This window comes from Erigeron canadensis, chromosome 3, assembly GCF_010389155.1.
Source record: "Erigeron canadensis isolate Cc75 chromosome 3, C_canadensis_v1, whole genome shotgun sequence".
NCBI lineage: Eukaryota > Viridiplantae > Streptophyta > Magnoliopsida > Asterales > Asteraceae > Erigeron > Erigeron canadensis.
This window is the reverse complement of record NC_057763.1, coordinates 27,289,805-27,305,469: the sequence shown is the minus strand read 5'-3', so window position 1 is coordinate 27,305,469 and position 15,665 is coordinate 27,289,805. Positions and strand designations below refer to the sequence as shown.

Below are 15,665 nucleotides of genomic sequence, written 5' to 3'. Positions count from 1 at the left end.
CTATGCTTATTCTCTTCTTGGCTTTGTTGCAATGATTACACCAGAATCAAAACAGAACAAAAACAACAAATTAATTCTTAGAATAAAATATCAAAGCCCTTTTATAGACTTCGCGTTTTTTTTCTTTAAATTTAAGTAATGGATGAAATGTATCTTATTCTGGTATCTCGGGGAATGTATATATTCTATTCGGTATATCTGTTTCCAAATTTTTTCCCTAACCATTTTCAAATCTCAACTTAATAGAATTTTTTTTTTAACAGTCTTGTATATTAGCTGTGATATGTAACAAAATGTTACAACATGAAATAGAAGTACATCCATACAAGTTTTATCATCTTACAAATATTAACAACCTACCGAAAAAATTAGAATCCTTCCAATAGCATATATGTAATTGGACTGTTGATATGGACCTCTTTGCTTACATACATAGCAAAAATAATAATAATAATAATAATAATTAATGTCTAGGTCTAGATGCACATAAAGAAATTAAAAGTCACTTTTAATGTCTCCCAATTAAGTGAAAAAAAATTACAATGTCTAAAAAAGGGAAAATGAAAAGAAAAAAAAAAACCCTAATTTGTTACAAAAATAGGATAATGTTTGTCCAATTAATGTTTTATAAAGGAACACATTCAAACAAGAATGGGGTGATATATCTACATCATTTTTTAGCCATCTACAACAATTGTATCTATTTTACTGTACTGTGTACAACTGCACAATGATTGCATTGTTGTGAATGACTAAAAGGAGTTGTAGAAATATCACTTCCTAACATTAAATGTTTAAAATATGCTTAATGTTTGTGTTGGTTTATGTCAATCCCTAAATAAGCATTACTATTTTAGTATAATAATTAAGATAATAACAAACATGATGAAGCCAATATAAAAACTTTCACAGGTTTTCGAATTGAACCTCGCGAACATTCTATTCGTTAGTAGTCTTTAAGTAGTAAACCTCAACTTAGTTAATACCTGGACTCCTGGAGGGTTGCTTTTGTAATTACCTTATCTCATAATATCAAACGTATTACATGAATAATTTGATTTATAGCTCGATATATTGCTAGGGTTCCATAAATTCCATCAACTTTGGAACCCCTTCAAATCCTTCTCTTTATATATAAAGTCCATGATCAAATTCAAAGAGGGTATTCATTCAACTTTCATGCATATCTATATATTTGACATATTAATCTGTTTCACAATCTGTTATATATATATATTGATATTGTATAAAATTTGTTACACATGTAGCTATTTATCTAATTCATGATCTCATTTTGTTAATAATTTTGGTTGTTTGTAAGGCTACATTATGCATGATAATGGCAACTTTTTTTTTTTAACTTGTAAAATAAAATGTAACATACTTTTATGAGACATTTATTCATTCAACTTGTAAAATGTGTTTCTACACTGCAATGACAAAAATGATAAACGGATAGTATGTAAAAATGTAATAATCTCATGTTAATCCAATGTGGAATATTGTTCTACATTCGGGTGCTTAAACTCGAGGTATAAGGAGTTTTTATGAACTTTGAATCTTTCAGGAGGTTTATAGGGGAAAGCCATTTATAGGGGTTCCAGAGAAACTATAATGAAGGCCAAAATGTTGTCTCCAAGTGATTACACGATGTCACGCAAGACTCTAGGCCGATTATTATTTGGGTTTGGGAGCGATTACAATCAAGTTTATTCCATGGAAATGCTTAATAGGGATTTTGATATTCATCTTGATAAGGAACTTGAAGCATTTCAATATCAAGTTTTTAGCCAGTTCAAGAAACTTTCGGACTATCCAAATGATGAAATCCTATCCCTTGATTGGTTATGCGCGTTATTAGAAGCTTTTGTTGCTTGTCATCATGATTTTGAGGATTTTACGTCCAAGCATAAAGCGGATTTTGCAAAACCTCCTTTAGATAAGCTTCTTAAGGAGTTTTTTGATAGGATTAGTATCAAGGGCCTTGATATTTGTAATGCTGTATGCGATGGGATTGACAAGATTCGATGTTCCAATAAGTACTTAGAGATAGTTTTGGATGCTTTGAATTTCAGGGACAAAAGACGACCGATGAGCAAAGGGCAGTTCAGGAGGGCAAAGAAAGCGTTGACCGGGTTATCTAATGTTATGACTGACAATAGTAAGGAATATTCTGGATGGTTCTTATCACGATCACGGAGACTTAAATCTTTTGGGCGGCATTCAAGCAAAGTAAAAGACCTCAAGAGATCTGTTTCTTGGAGTGTGTCTAATTCATGGTCTGCAAGTAAACAACTCCAGTCAATGTCGCATAACATGATCTTGCCTGGACCATATGAGATAACGACAAATCGTGGCCTTGCAAACGTTGTTTTTACAATGAGTTTTGTAACAATGTTTGTCATGTGGGCACTAGTGGCTGCAATCCCCTGTCAAGGTAGAGGTATCCTCACTAATTTATCTGTACCAAACAATTTCTTATGGGCTAGTCCCTTGTCGATAATTCAAGTTAGAATCATCAATGAATCCAAAAAGCATGATTGTAAGAATAGTTTTGGACTTTTAAAAGAGAATTATCAAATGGAAAAATCTGTCCGTGTCATTACAAATTTGGATGAATCGGGTCACCAGTTTCCATTAACTGAAGAAGAAAAGGAAAAAGTGAAACTGGCAGTTGGCGAACTACAAATGGTTAATAATGCTTATGAGAAGTGGTTGTTTCCGTTTGAGTGCCAAGTAAGACAAGTGTTTCACAAAATTATGTCATGTCGGTTGGAGGGTCTTCAAAACCTATGCAGGACATGTTCTTGAGGAGCTGACATTAGCCAGAAACAGGACAGACAAGAGAAACTCACATGATAGTATTCGATTTCTAGCAGGTAACCCGTCTAATAATCTAATAGATTTTGATGTAATAATTACATATAGTAGAGATTTCAAATCGGGCAGGGCATGAAAGGTTGGGTTACGGGTTGAAACAGGTTTTGGTCAGAATGGGTAACTTTCCGAAACGGGTCATAACAGGTCACATAGTGTTGACCCACAGGTTAGGTAAATAAGTTTTTACTAATAATATATTTCGGGTCACTTTAATCTTTGCAAGTCGTTTTGTTTTATACTAACTTTTGTAAAGTTGATCAGTTTGTTATATCACCCATTTTTATGTAAACGAGTCAAAATTGCCACGTCTAAGATATATGTTCATATTGTCCAAGATTCCTAGATGCTCCTAATTTATTTCATATATGTCCGTAACCTTTCTCTCATCCATCTTGTGTTAATCCACTTCTTGTGTTTAAATTTGCATTCTTAGTGGATATGAAGGATGTTAAGTGTGTGACTTGAGTAGCCAGACCAGATTAGCTTGTAGAAATCATGAGAATGTTGGAGCTGTCAAACCTAATCAGACCATGCCTATTTAATCCCATGCTAGATATGGCGTTTTGCAACCTGAACCCGTTTTGCCCTTTTACCTGACCCGCTCGACTGCACAATCATTTCTACTGTTAAGATGTCACTTTTGTGTTCTTTTCTCAATGGTTCATACTTCATAGTGCTAGCTATCTTCATTCCGTTTTTATCACATTTTAATTTGTTTTCGCTAAAGTTATGATATATTATGTTGTTTTGCAGCCACTTTGGTTCTTGCAGAATCCCATAGGAGTAGTAGTTCGAGAGTTTGAAGGTATTTGATTCATTTTGGTGGGGATTCACATATTAAACTTCTTATTACCTTCTAACAAGTGTAATTATCCTTAAGGTTTGAAGGACTGGCAAGTCGGGGGGTTCAAGTCCTGGAGGCATCTTTTTTTCAGTTTTTTTTCTTTCTTAAAGATTGATATATAAGTTTTCACTCCCAACCCGATAACATTGAGTCTTGGCGTGCAGGGGTCACCATATAGGGGTAAGCTTGTACTCATGTTGTTACTATTGGGGTATGAAGATGTGTTCCAAGTTTTTTTCTTCCAGTAATGTATTTGTGCCAAACAGAAAAGCTATACACTTTCACATAACCTTATACTTACTTGGTTATTGTCATTTTTATACACTAGATAATATGTACAATGCACTAGATATGTGAGTATACCAGCTGTAGTAATAGCAGTTAAAATTTTAAAGCAACACTGGACTTATTATAGGATTAAATGCAGACAGTCGTCATAGATATAAAAGGAAACAATCGTTAAAATCTATATATTGTTATACTTGATCAACATGCCTTCCAATTTGCTAAGAGTGGTAAACTTTCTAGTTCACCAGAGGGATCTTGAGAAGGAACAGAACTATACTTCACTTTAAGTGAAACTATCTCAGCTTTTACTGTCGTGCATAAGTGTTTCACGTTAAGATACTAGATACTTGATGAACGCTCAAGAGATTATACTCACCAAAACACGAATACGATTCTTTAATCAAGAATCGATCAATTGCATCACAGGTTCGATACTCTCGGCCTGTGATTGCCCGCCAGGATTTGTCCTGGCTTTCGTGGAGCTTTTCCCGGGTGGGGCGGGCGGGGGGAGGGGATCGGGTAGGTCCACGGTATCCAGTCCGGATACCCGTGATCCGGCCCTTACTGTTCTAAAAAAAAAAAAATCAAAAAAGAATTGCATCACAGACGTGTCATACTGGGCAACTAAAGATCTAAAGCGGGTTCCCCTAGCTGTTTACAAGAGTCGAAGACTCCACCACGCTCTGGTCTCTGAAGAACTTCTAAGAATATTTCATGAAATCTTGGGAAGAAGTCCTTAATGCAACATATATAGCAAGTGATGGTTCTCTTATTTAAAACTAACTAAAAATGTGGGTTACAAATAGTGGGAATGAGCTGGAGAAGAAGGGCAGGCTGATAAGCTATAACTGCCAGTGATCAAAAATCGACATTCAAATCCAACTGCTTTTCCCTAACTACTATTACTGCTACTGCACGCCGCTCCATTTAGCACAATCTACAAACTGCATCCAACCATAGATGTTGTTTGAAAGACGCACGCCAATTGTAAATGTCCTTGCTACTAAAGGGACCTGCTTTGCCAATGAAGAAGCTTCCACCACGCTTTCCAAGCCATTAATAATTTGATAACGGGTATTTGCAGACACCGCAAGAAAAATACCTGCATATTAAAATAAGGTATCATTAATATATATTACTTGGGTTTCTTTTGACTTTTCGTACAAATACGACCCAAGATCACATCTTCATATACTAATTACAAAGGATCGAAAACAACATACCCCAAAGAACAGCACTTTGCATCAAAGGGGGCACAGGCACACTTACATCATGTTCTGAAGCATGTATCCTCCTGCAATAAAAAAGTATGCCAACACTCTTGATTTTGATAGTCCTAAGCACTGGATTGTGTTCATGGTACAAGGCTCATGTGGGTAATAGTTCGGTTTATTATCTGACAAAGGACAAGACGGGTGATAACATACCGTTTGGCATTCATAACCATATTTGCAAATCCTTGGCATACAAGACCGCAACCAAATCCAACTGATCCATACAAGAGACCCTAGGAAACATAATAAAGCAGTTCATGGGTAAAATGTGGGGAATTAAAGTAGGTTCAGGCGCCTAACATACCTTGTAAAAGTAAGTTGCAATACGCTGTTGTGCAGAAAATTTAGACCCCGGTCTCTCAAATTCAAAGACACTGCACCAACGAACAAAGTTCATTATCTAGTTTAAGTTAATGTTACTTTAACTAAAAGTTATAAACAATAAGTAGACGATAACAACCTACTAGGAAGAGCTGCAACAGAATTCTTTAAACCACTAAACAAACCACCATTCGCTACAGATTGCTTTTCAAAGCGAGTATATGGCGCCAACAATCCAACCAAAGCAATATCTACTACTATCCCTACCAAAAAGTCCGCAGCAAACAACTCAATCTCATCCCAAAAATCTTTCCCTCTTTTATGAACTTCAGCAACCGTCACACTACACGAATCAATCACCATCTACATCATATTGTAAAATATATATATGTAAAACCGCTTCAAAATTCTACGGCGTAACAAAAAACCATAAAAAATAAAAATTAGTACCATGTATGCTTTATTCATATACCTCAGCCCCAACTTTAAACAAAAACGATGGATCAGCAAGCATTCTATTTCGAAACATTACGAAATTTCTTGTCAAGAAACCTAAAATCCAACCTGATGTCTGTATATATGTATGTAAAAATCTAGTTAGCAACAAACACAACATTAACATCAACACTAAACAAAATAAAACCACCGGCTTATGGCTTCTAAATGTATCCATCTTGTCACCTTTGCTATAATACATATCAGACTTCAAAACTTGCTTTAGAATTAGTATGAATCAATTTCAGTTTTACTCTTAGAACTTGTTATCCAGACGGTTTCCATGACGTGGAAACTTGTATGGTTGTCGTTTCAGTAAAAAACAAACCAATTACTATACTCAGAAGTTTTCACACCATAACAAGGTACGAAAATACATTGCAAACTATATCTAACAATAGCTATAGTAAGACTTAACTTTAAGATAATACTATCCATTGTAAATAAGCTTGAATGCTCAGAAATGTATCCAACTATAGTCTATAATCTATTCTATGTATCCAGCTTAGAAACATCAATGATTTGTAATCAAATTCTAAAAATATGTATGTTTTTGTGGTACTTTATGGCAACTTATATGATTATCACGTTAGCCAAAGCTCCACTGGACACGTATAGTAAAAGTATTCTAAGCTGGATACATATTTCTAAATGTGCAACGCCTGTAAATATCAGAGTTGAATTTATGTAAATATACTTGTAAATCCAAATAACGTGTAAGTATAAGTTTTCTAAGTCCAGTAGCTTTAGCAGCTTCTGACATATCTTTCGGAAGATTAACACCATGTGATTCAACCACTTCCATAACCTCATCAAACTTCATCAACGGCCCAAACTCCTTCTCTTGATGATCATCCTCATCATCACCGCCATCACCACCACCACCACCACCACCACCACCACTGCTACCATTACCAGGTGGCGGCATATTACCATTTCCATCATCATTATCGCCTTTTTGGTCAGGCATTACTATACCCATGTTTCTTACATGATCAAATTTAGCACAACTTAACTTGCTTATATAAATACTTCTGGTGATTGAATTGGAAACAAGGCTTCTGTAAAAAATGGAAATTTTGTAATTGAGAACTGGTTTGAAGTTTACGCCAAATTGTTTCGGGGGTTCATTTCTGCGAGACGGATCGTTTAATTTTAGAATGACGAAACTTTGTGGTCCAGACAGTGCCATCGTTGTTGCAGGATAATTTTGTACAGTAAGGTTTGGATGGAACTCTTATAAACAAACCCACGTGAATTTAAGTTGCAAACAGCCTCACACAACAGTCGACATTAAATTAAAGAAAATTGGATGGTTATGGCATGATAAAGATAAACCTTGAATTAATGGTTGCCAATGAATTGGAGTTGCATGTAAATATGTAATTGGGTTTTTAATTCATTTTAACTAGCTGCATTATGATGGGCTTATAAGCCATCAATTATTTAATGCCAGTCCAACTAGAGTTTCTTAACCCAGTCCAATTAAGTACAAATGGATGTCACACAACAAAGCATTGTATAAGGATGAACCTACAGGTCGACATTCGAAACACAACATTCAATTCAGCCCCGAAAAACTAACAAGAACATTTCATAAAAAATACTCGTCAAACGGTCCTCCAAATGCAACACATATAGCAAGTGATGGTAATTCTCTTATTTGAAAACTAACTGAAAAGCGCGGGCTACAAATTGGGGGAAAGAGATGAGAAAAAAGGGCAGGCTAATAGGCTATAACTGCCTAAGCAACTGCTAGTGATCAAAAATCTACATTCAAACCCAACTGCTTTTCACCAACAACTATTACTGAACGCCACTCCATCTAGCCCAATCTACAAACTGCATTCCACCATAAATGTTGTTTGCAAAACGCACACCAACTGTAAACGCCATTGCAACTAAAGGGACCTGTTTCGCCAATGGAGAAGCTTCCACCACGCTTTCCAATCCATTGATAACTTGATAACGGGTATTCGAAGACACCGCAAGGAAAACACCTGCATATTTCATAATGAAGTAATGAACACAGACCATTACTTAGGTTCCTTTTAAATTTTAACTTCTTATGCAAAAATGACCCAAAAATCACATCTCCACATATTAACAGCAAAAGGATCAAAAACATACCCCATAGAACAGCACTTTGCACCAACGGGGGCACACGTACATCACGTTCTGAAGCATGCATCCTCCTGAAATTTCAAAAAGCATACATCCTAAAATAATACCAACACTTTCGATTTTGATTGCCCTAACAAAATGGTTCATGGTGGGGTCGGATGGTTCATGTTCATATTCCTTGGTTTTCTAGTTCTTGTGAGTCAAAGTTTGGCTCAATTATCTTAATTAATGGGTTAATGCACCAATTGGAATTTTCTTAATCTCTTTCCAAATTGGCCATTAGCAAACTCCACATGAAATAAACAGCTTGAATATATAACATCTCACCTCTCCCATACCCTTCCCTTGGCGGGATTCGGTATCGATGTTGTACTAATAATCAAATAATTTGATGAGATAAACTAATCAGCTTCCTATATCACAAACTGACAACAATTTTGTGAATTGACAAAGGACAGGGTCGGGTGATAACATACCGCTTGGCATTCATAATCATATTTGCAATTCCTTGGCCAATAATACCGCAACCAAATCCAACTGAACCATACAAGAGACCCTGAATCCATAAAAAGCAAAACATAAGTTATCACAAAAGGCATCTTTACAAAATTCATACCAATCTATTGAATTATTTGAATTTTTATGTAAAAGATTTATAGACGGGGTTAACCATTTTGTTAATATATCCACGAACAAAAAAACCAGTTTATGGCTATAATGAGAAGGCTTAAACAGGTTAAAATGACTATATACAATATGGAGACATGTCCTATTGTCCTTATGAATCATGAGAAATATTTATTAACCTTGTAAAAATAAGTAGCAAGCCGTTGTTGTACTGAAAATCTAGACCCCGGTCTCTCAAACTCAAATACACTACACCAAACAACAAACAATAAGTATGTTAATATTACTTTTTGAAAAACTAAAAAACAGCAAGTACATGATGACAACCTGCTAGGAAGAGCTGAAATAGAGTTCTTCAAACCACTGAACAAGCCACCACTTGCTACAGTTTGTTTTCCAATGCGAGCATATGGTGCCAACATACCCACCAAAGCAACGTCAACTACTATCCCTACCAAAAGATCGGCAGCATACAACTCAAACTCATCCCAAAAATCTTTCCCTCTTTTTTGAACTTCAGCAAACGTCGCACAACACGAATCAATCACTATCTACGTCATAAAATAATCCATAAACACTTCAAGATCCTAGAATAAATCTAAAACCAATTTCATTACATCTCAGAGTCTCAAACAGCTAGTACCATACCTCAGTCCCAACTTTAAACAAAAATGATGGATCAGCAAGCATTCTGTTCCGAAGCATTACAAAATGTCTTGTCAAGAAACCTAATATCCAACCTGATCCCTGTAATGTATATATCAGATTAGCAACAAACTCAACATTGGCATTAACACCAAACAAAAAAAAACACATGCCAAGTACTTCCAAATGTACCCAACTTGTCACAACTGCTATATACTACACATGCCACTTAAGACATGCTATTAATATGTATCAAAATTTCAATTTTAATCTTCAAACATGTATATAATCCAGGCTAAACTTTCATACATTTTCTAGCACTTAACCCTTCAATATTGCTATTGTACATAATCAATCAATTAAATAATATTTGACTGACTTAGTGACTTGTCAACTTACGCTAATGCCACATGAGCATAAATACTACGAGTTCCAGATAGTCAGATACATACAACAGCCATATCTACATTACATCAAAGTTATATACATACAATAAACTTATAATTTGAAATAAATTTATAACAGTAACTTCAAATATTGCTAACTAATTTCTCTGGTGGTATTTTTGCTGACACCACCAAATACATGCAGTATAAGTATTAAAACTTTCGCCTAAAGCTCGATACATTTCCAAACTCCCGACCCTTTAAATAACATTTTTGAATGACTGTGTGTGTATGTATGTGTATATATATATATATATGTGTGTGTGTGTGTGTGTGTGTATATGTATATCAGTATATGTAAATGATTTTATACCTGTAAATCCAAATACCGAGTAAGAATAAGCTTCCTAAGACCAGTATCCTTAGCAGCATCCAACATATCTTTAGGAAGATCAACACCATATGCCCCAGCCACTTCCATTACTTCATCAAACTTCATCAACGGCCCAAACTCATTCTCATCATCCTCACCACCACCACCGCCACCACCACCACCCGGTGGCGGCGGCGGCACATCACCACCACCACCACCACCATTCCCGTTATCACTTTCGTCATCATCATCATTATTTCGGTCAGGCATTTCATCAAACACCTTAGCTACAATACCCATGTTACCCAAGTTACTAGTATCGCTACGATCTGATGATTTGGAAAAACATATATACATAGATGAAGTTTTTTTTGAAATGGGGTTTTTGTAAAAAATGGAAATTTTATTGTAATTGAGAGTTGCTTTGAAAGCTATTGCAAATTGTTTTTGGATAATTTGGGTTCTTTGTTGAGATGAATCATTATTAAGTCTTACAATGAAAAAACCTGGTGGCCCAGAAAGTGCCATTGTTAGAATGAAAATCTTTCCACCTGAGTTAAGTAGTTTGACTTGGATATAATGCACAATGTAGTGTAGTGGAAAAGGAAATTTTGTATGTTTTTTGTTGTCTTGATAAACCCTACTGCATAGAATTGGGCCTTCTCTTGGGCCCTGTTCATGCCCTTGTGGATCATTATCCGTTTTCAATACGTATGGATATGCTAATAACAAGATCTTTAAGATATGTTTGCCTAGCCATCGGCCAATGTTGGTTCATTCTGTTTTGGTAGCAAACACATAATTCAGAAAAATATATATCAATCGAGAGTTTATAAAAAATGAGTATGTAAACATGGTATACGGACAACATTTTGGTAGCAAACACATTATTGATGAACAAAGTACATTTATTAAAGCGAAAGACTATTTGATTAAAAAATTTGATGGCCATTTACTCCCTTGTATAATCACATAACAAGATTCCTAAACTTAGCAGAAGTAAGGACATTAGACATGAGTAAGTAGATATAAATTAGTTGAGGATTTAGAAATTCTTGCTGCTATTTTCTTTGGGCCCCTAACCACTATGCACCGTAGATAACTTGATCACCACCTTTTGTCCTTTTTACCTCTCTCTTTACAAATGAGTGAATCATTCCTTAAAACTTTCATTCGTCATTTTGATGGTAGACGTTTAAGTTTAACCAAGAAACTGTTCGCTCACATTGAGTTAGTTCTTCGAAGAACTCTTGGTGGTCTTTGGTTCTCCACAACTGGCCTCAAGTTATTCATTAACTGTATTTTAAAGGAATCAAAACAATGTTAAAATTGACAAAGTGTTGAAGTACTAATACAAAAACATATTGGAGTTCCAAAACTAAAAATGCATCAACAAACAAATCCTTTTAGATTTTAGTAGTATGTTAACAGATGTACAATATAGTTTATCTTTTTATTTCTCGGGTTACTAAAGCAGAAGTAGAACTCTAGAAGATAATCATCAACTGCAGCAGGAATGAACGGACCAAACATTTGAAGAACAATACTGTTTAACAATATATCTTAAGCTTATGAGTATATTTTGTGTAGAGATACTGAAATGGACAAATCACTCCATTTTTGGACGGATGAAAGCAATACAGATCAGAATGCAACTTTCTGCTATCTGAACCCATGCACATCAGTAAACTTGGTAACTTTTTGGCTTTTATATCGACATATGTATGCTAAATTGCTAATTCAGCGAATCAGCAGAGAAGTTTGTTTAACAGCAAAAACTCCCCTTCTTTTTTAGCATATCCACTACTTCAAGTTCTAGGTATTGCATCAATAATAACCCAAATTACCAATTAAGCAAAACGTTATGAAATTGCACTTCCTATGTCATGGCTTAGAGCAATTATCATTTTGGTAACTGTGGTATTTTAATAATAGCCTACCAAGTCAATGCTATGCACCATACACTTGAACCGTGCAAGATTAATCCTAAACTAAATTTATGTTAATCTCACACAGACTTAGATTAACTCAAGCCAAGTGTTGGGGGATTTAGGATTCAGTTTGAGAAATTATACATGTATCATGGATTCACATGGGAGCCCATCCCACCACCCAACAAATACCAGCCAATCCCACCATTACCTATTATAACTAGACATGGAAGTTTACTTCATGCACACAAGGAAAGTATTTTGGCATCTTAAGATTTGAAGCACCAAGAAAGAGACTTTGAGTTAAGTTGCCACCACCCATATGATAAACTGTCAAGTGTTAAGCTATGGTTATCTAAAAGTTATAGCAATCTATACCCCCACCACCACCACCACATTTCAGGTAGAACTTCTGAGTAATTTTCCTGTATGTGATCATGTCGACATGTACACAACAGAACTTAGTCATATGATGGGTACTAATTGATACAATGTATGGACTCTATGATAAATTTGCAGCTTCAGCCCCTGACTTTGTAAGGCCCAATATCTGTAAGTCATTATATATAAGTACTTCAAAACTAAGCAGCAGACTTACGGAAAACATTGATTCCAATCACAGAGATACATTTCACTGAGTATGAGTACAAGTTATACAGAAACTGCCTATTATAGTTCAAAATTTGCATAAAGATTGGTAGAAAAAATAAGTTTCGTATAAAATAAAAATATTTAAATATGACAGAAGTCTTGAGATGCCCCTGTACACTACACAATATTCAAATATGTAAAGCATGAACATATTGTTTTAAGTCGTGTTGTGTACATATCACATCCCAGTCTTCAAATGTTGAAAACTCTAAGGTAAATAAATATACAATGACACACACAAAAAAACCCCAACAAAATCATCAGTTCATCACTGCTACTTTGGTTTCTACAACGAGAGGATCACATATTATTTATAAGTTTTGTTTTATGACAAATTAAAAAAAATAAAGATAAGTTTATTCGTTGTATTTTCGATTAATTTTACGGAGACAACCAAAGCAAATGGTCTTGGCACAACAATATCATTCAAGGCAGTAGAACTCTTGTGTTCCGAGTTCAAATCTCAATGAAAACATGCTCTAAGTTTCTTTTATGATTTCAAAAATGAAATTAGAGTAAAAAAGATAACCCTTTTAGATTCCTCACCCACCATTAGATATTTAGATGGTCCCTGATTTGTCTAATTGGGTATCCATTATCCACATAAAGTACCTAGAGAACACAACTATTTGGAATATAAAATCACTTGTTTTTTTTTTTAAAAAAAAAACTTCAACTTTACATCATTTCTACTCGAACCACTAAATTACCTCAAACGTTTCTAGATACACATATGCCATGGATTAAACTTGGACTTCTTCCTAAGAGGCGCGAGTCTCTACCAAGTATACTAATCCCACATAGGCGAATAGCCGAATATAAATCACTTAAAAAGGTACAACTAAGAAATCCAATTAAGCACTCAAGAAAAACAAAAGTTAAACTTTTGAGCTAATTTCACAAAGAAACCAAATATCATCATTTCATTTCATAATGTATACAATAACAACTAACCTGTTTAAGCCTCTCCTTGTTCAAATCATCCTGCAAAAAATCAACATCAATCACCAAAAAAGTGAAAAACCATAATAATTATCACATAATTAAAAAGAAAATGCCAGCATAATTCCATCAAATTACACAAAATAAATTACATCATTACCACTTCTTTCAACAATCTAGCATGCTCTTCTTCCAATTGTGTCACCAAAGACTCCAATTCGACCGTATACGCCTACAATTTAACAACCACACATTATTATCTCGAATTAAAAATTAAATTAAATTAATTATACTTTCTTTACTCTAATCCAATCTAATCATTTGCAAAAACGAATAAAGTACTATAGTCATGATAAGATACTGATACCAGTGGGCCAAAATAAACAAATTCAGTCGGTCACTCGCCTGTTTTCGCTCTCGAGACCTCGCGGCGGATTCTCGGTTTTTAATCATCCTCCTTTGCTTCTGCTGAGTCGCCTTATCAACCGGCCGATCTTCCACCACAATCTTCCTCTTCCCCCTTCCACCACCTCCGGTGGCAAATTGCATGTGCTGCTGCTGACGTGGCACACCTTGAAATGGAACAACGGTCATAGCTCCGTCACCGGCACACATAATCGGATCAATTACACCGGAATATTCGGAATTCACCAGAGCTAGCTTCACTCCAGCGTCTTCTTCTCGGACACCTCCGGCTTTTGTTAAGTAATCCTCTAACGTCATCTCTGGATCACCGGTACCGTCATTTGCCGGAAAACTCGCCGGAGATTGATCGTATATGTTTTTTAATAGATCGTCCATATTCATTGAAGTAGCGAAATTGTTACTGTCGTTGTTGTGATCGGAGGAGACAAATGATTGATGACGTGTCCGATCCTGATTCGCCGGCGATGTTGTTGCCATCACCTTTGACGACGCCATACTTGTAATAATTCTCACAGTAGAAAAAAAAATATAGGTAGATATATATAGATATATAGATACAGATTTTTAAGAACGAGAGACTTGCTCTGCCGGCAGTTCGGAAATTTTAAAAAAAAGAAGTATACTAGTAAAATAGATACAGAAAATAGTTATAGAGAGAGAAACAAAAGAGAAAGTGTACGAAGACGGTTATGACCTTTAATTGAGGTGGAGTTAAAAAAGGTGAAAAGAGTAATGTGAGGGATAGTTTTGTCATTTAGTAAAAGGTGCTCTGCATAAGAAAGCCGGCAGGGGGAGGTCACGGGAAGATGCGTGTCGACATTTGCTTTCTCAGTTTCTATATTAAGAAAAGTATTAGTTGCTTTTTTTAGGTTTTCTCGATTTCCTTAATTTTCTTTTCTACCTAATATTTTGTACTTTTATATGTACTTTTGAATAGAAATTTATACCATACGCACCTCAATAATTCATTGTGTTAATAAAATCGATAAAGTATATGGTCGGATGAAATGTTAATGAAAAATAAAATTAAGATTGTATTAAGATTGTGATGTAAGTAGGAAAAAAAATTAATCCTTTAATTGAGTCCTGATTTTTTCTTGAAAACCGGGAGCAACTCATTTGGATCATTCCATCAATGGCTAAGATTAAACACTATCGCTTACCCTTCCAAACAACTTTCTCAATATCATTTCTTACCGGTTACCACCGGATGAAAAAACACACACAAACAATATGACTCTCTCTCTATATATATATATCTCATCCTCATTCTTTTCTGGCAACGACGACGACTAACACCACCACCATCATTCCTGACCACACACACAAACACACTTTGTGTTTCATCTCCGGCGACTGCGTCTGTAACCACCGCCATCTCCACCTTTACCTCTACCGGCGACGGCGACCACCGCCACCACCACACACACACTTTCTTCCCCCTCTGATTTTTTTTCT

General features: G+C 35.4%; 4 protein-coding genes across 4 annotated transcripts; 1 reads left to right on the top strand and 3 right to left on the bottom strand.

Moving 5' to 3' along the window:
- The first annotated feature begins 1,614 nt into the window (after positions 1-1,614).
- Positions 1,615-4,058, top strand: LOC122591806 (protein ROH1-like). The gene is made up of 3 exons (XM_043764040.1): positions 1,615-2,879; positions 3,634-3,685; positions 3,761-4,058. The coding sequence occupies exon 1, from the start codon at positions 1,615-1,617 to the stop codon at positions 2,809-2,811; it is 1,197 nt and encodes a 398-aa protein (XP_043619975.1). The 3' UTR covers positions 2,812-2,879; positions 3,634-3,685; positions 3,761-4,058.
- A 703-nt stretch (positions 4,059-4,761) lies between these two features.
- On the bottom strand, positions 4,762-7,376 carry LOC122594123 (protein RETICULATA-RELATED 1, chloroplastic-like). The gene is made up of 7 exons (XM_043766600.1): positions 6,800-7,376; positions 6,080-6,178; positions 5,747-5,970; positions 5,591-5,660; positions 5,440-5,519; positions 5,236-5,306; positions 4,762-5,114 (listed from the first exon to the last, which is right to left on the bottom strand). Exons 1-7 carry the CDS (start codon positions 7,292-7,294, stop codon positions 4,921-4,923), a joined length of 1,233 nt encoding a protein of 410 aa, XP_043622535.1. The 5' UTR covers positions 7,295-7,376; the 3' UTR covers positions 4,762-4,920.
- Positions 7,377-7,667: 291 nt separating this feature from the next.
- Positions 7,668-11,049, bottom strand: LOC122590900 (protein RETICULATA-RELATED 1, chloroplastic-like). Its single transcript, XM_043763077.1, has 7 exons — positions 10,258-11,049; positions 9,502-9,600; positions 9,181-9,404; positions 9,033-9,102; positions 8,703-8,782; positions 8,233-8,297; positions 7,668-8,102 (listed from the first exon to the last, which is right to left on the bottom strand). The coding sequence occupies exons 1-7, from the start codon at positions 10,783-10,785 to the stop codon at positions 7,909-7,911; spliced, it is 1,260 nt and encodes a 419-aa protein (XP_043619012.1). The 5' UTR covers positions 10,786-11,049; the 3' UTR covers positions 7,668-7,908.
- A 98-nt stretch (positions 11,050-11,147) lies between these two features.
- On the bottom strand, positions 11,148-14,866 carry LOC122590901 (bZIP transcription factor 12-like). Its single transcript, XM_043763078.1, has 4 exons — positions 14,187-14,866; positions 13,942-14,013; positions 13,794-13,823; positions 11,148-11,553 (listed from the first exon to the last, which is right to left on the bottom strand). Exons 1-4 carry the CDS (start codon positions 14,700-14,702, stop codon positions 11,479-11,481), a joined length of 693 nt encoding a protein of 230 aa, XP_043619013.1. The 5' UTR covers positions 14,703-14,866; the 3' UTR covers positions 11,148-11,478.
- Between the last annotated feature and the right edge of the window lie 799 nt (positions 14,867-15,665).

Coding starts and splice junctions, on each gene's coding strand:
- LOC122591806 (XM_043764040.1), top strand. CDS start 1,615: ATGAAGGCCAAAATGTTGTCTCCAAGTGATTACACGATGTCACGCAAG.
- LOC122594123 (XM_043766600.1), bottom strand. CDS start 7,294: ATGGCACTGTCTGGACCACAAAGTTTCGTCATTCTAAAATTAAACGAT. Junction 5,661..5,746: donor GTTGCAGCTCTTCCTAGTAG/GTTGTTATCGTC, acceptor TCGTTGGTGCAG/TGTCTTTGAATTTGAGAGAC. Junction 5,307..5,439: donor ATGGTTATGAATGCCAAACG/GTATGTTATCAC, acceptor TTTTTATTGCAG/GAGGATACATGCTTCAGAAC.
- LOC122590900 (XM_043763077.1), bottom strand. CDS start 10,785: ATGGCACTTTCTGGGCCACCAGGTTTTTTCATTGTAAGACTTAATAAT. Junction 9,405..9,501: donor TGTTTAAAGTTGGGACTGAG/GTATGGTACTAG, acceptor TTTATGACGTAG/ATAGTGATTGATTCGTGTTG. Junction 9,103..9,180: donor ATTTCAGCTCTTCCTAGCAG/GTTGTCATCATG, acceptor TGTTTGGTGTAG/TGTATTTGAGTTTGAGAGAC.
- LOC122590901 (XM_043763078.1), bottom strand. CDS start 14,702: ATGGCGTCGTCAAAGGTGATGGCAACAACATCGCCGGCGAATCAGGAT. Junction 13,824..13,941: donor CTAGATTGTTGAAAGAAGTG/GTAATGATGTAA, acceptor GATTTTTTGCAG/GATGATTTGAACAAGGAGAG. Junction 11,554..13,793: donor ACAAGGAGAGGCTTAAACAG/GTTAGTTGTTAT, acceptor TTTAAAATACAG/TTAATGAATAACTTGAGGCC.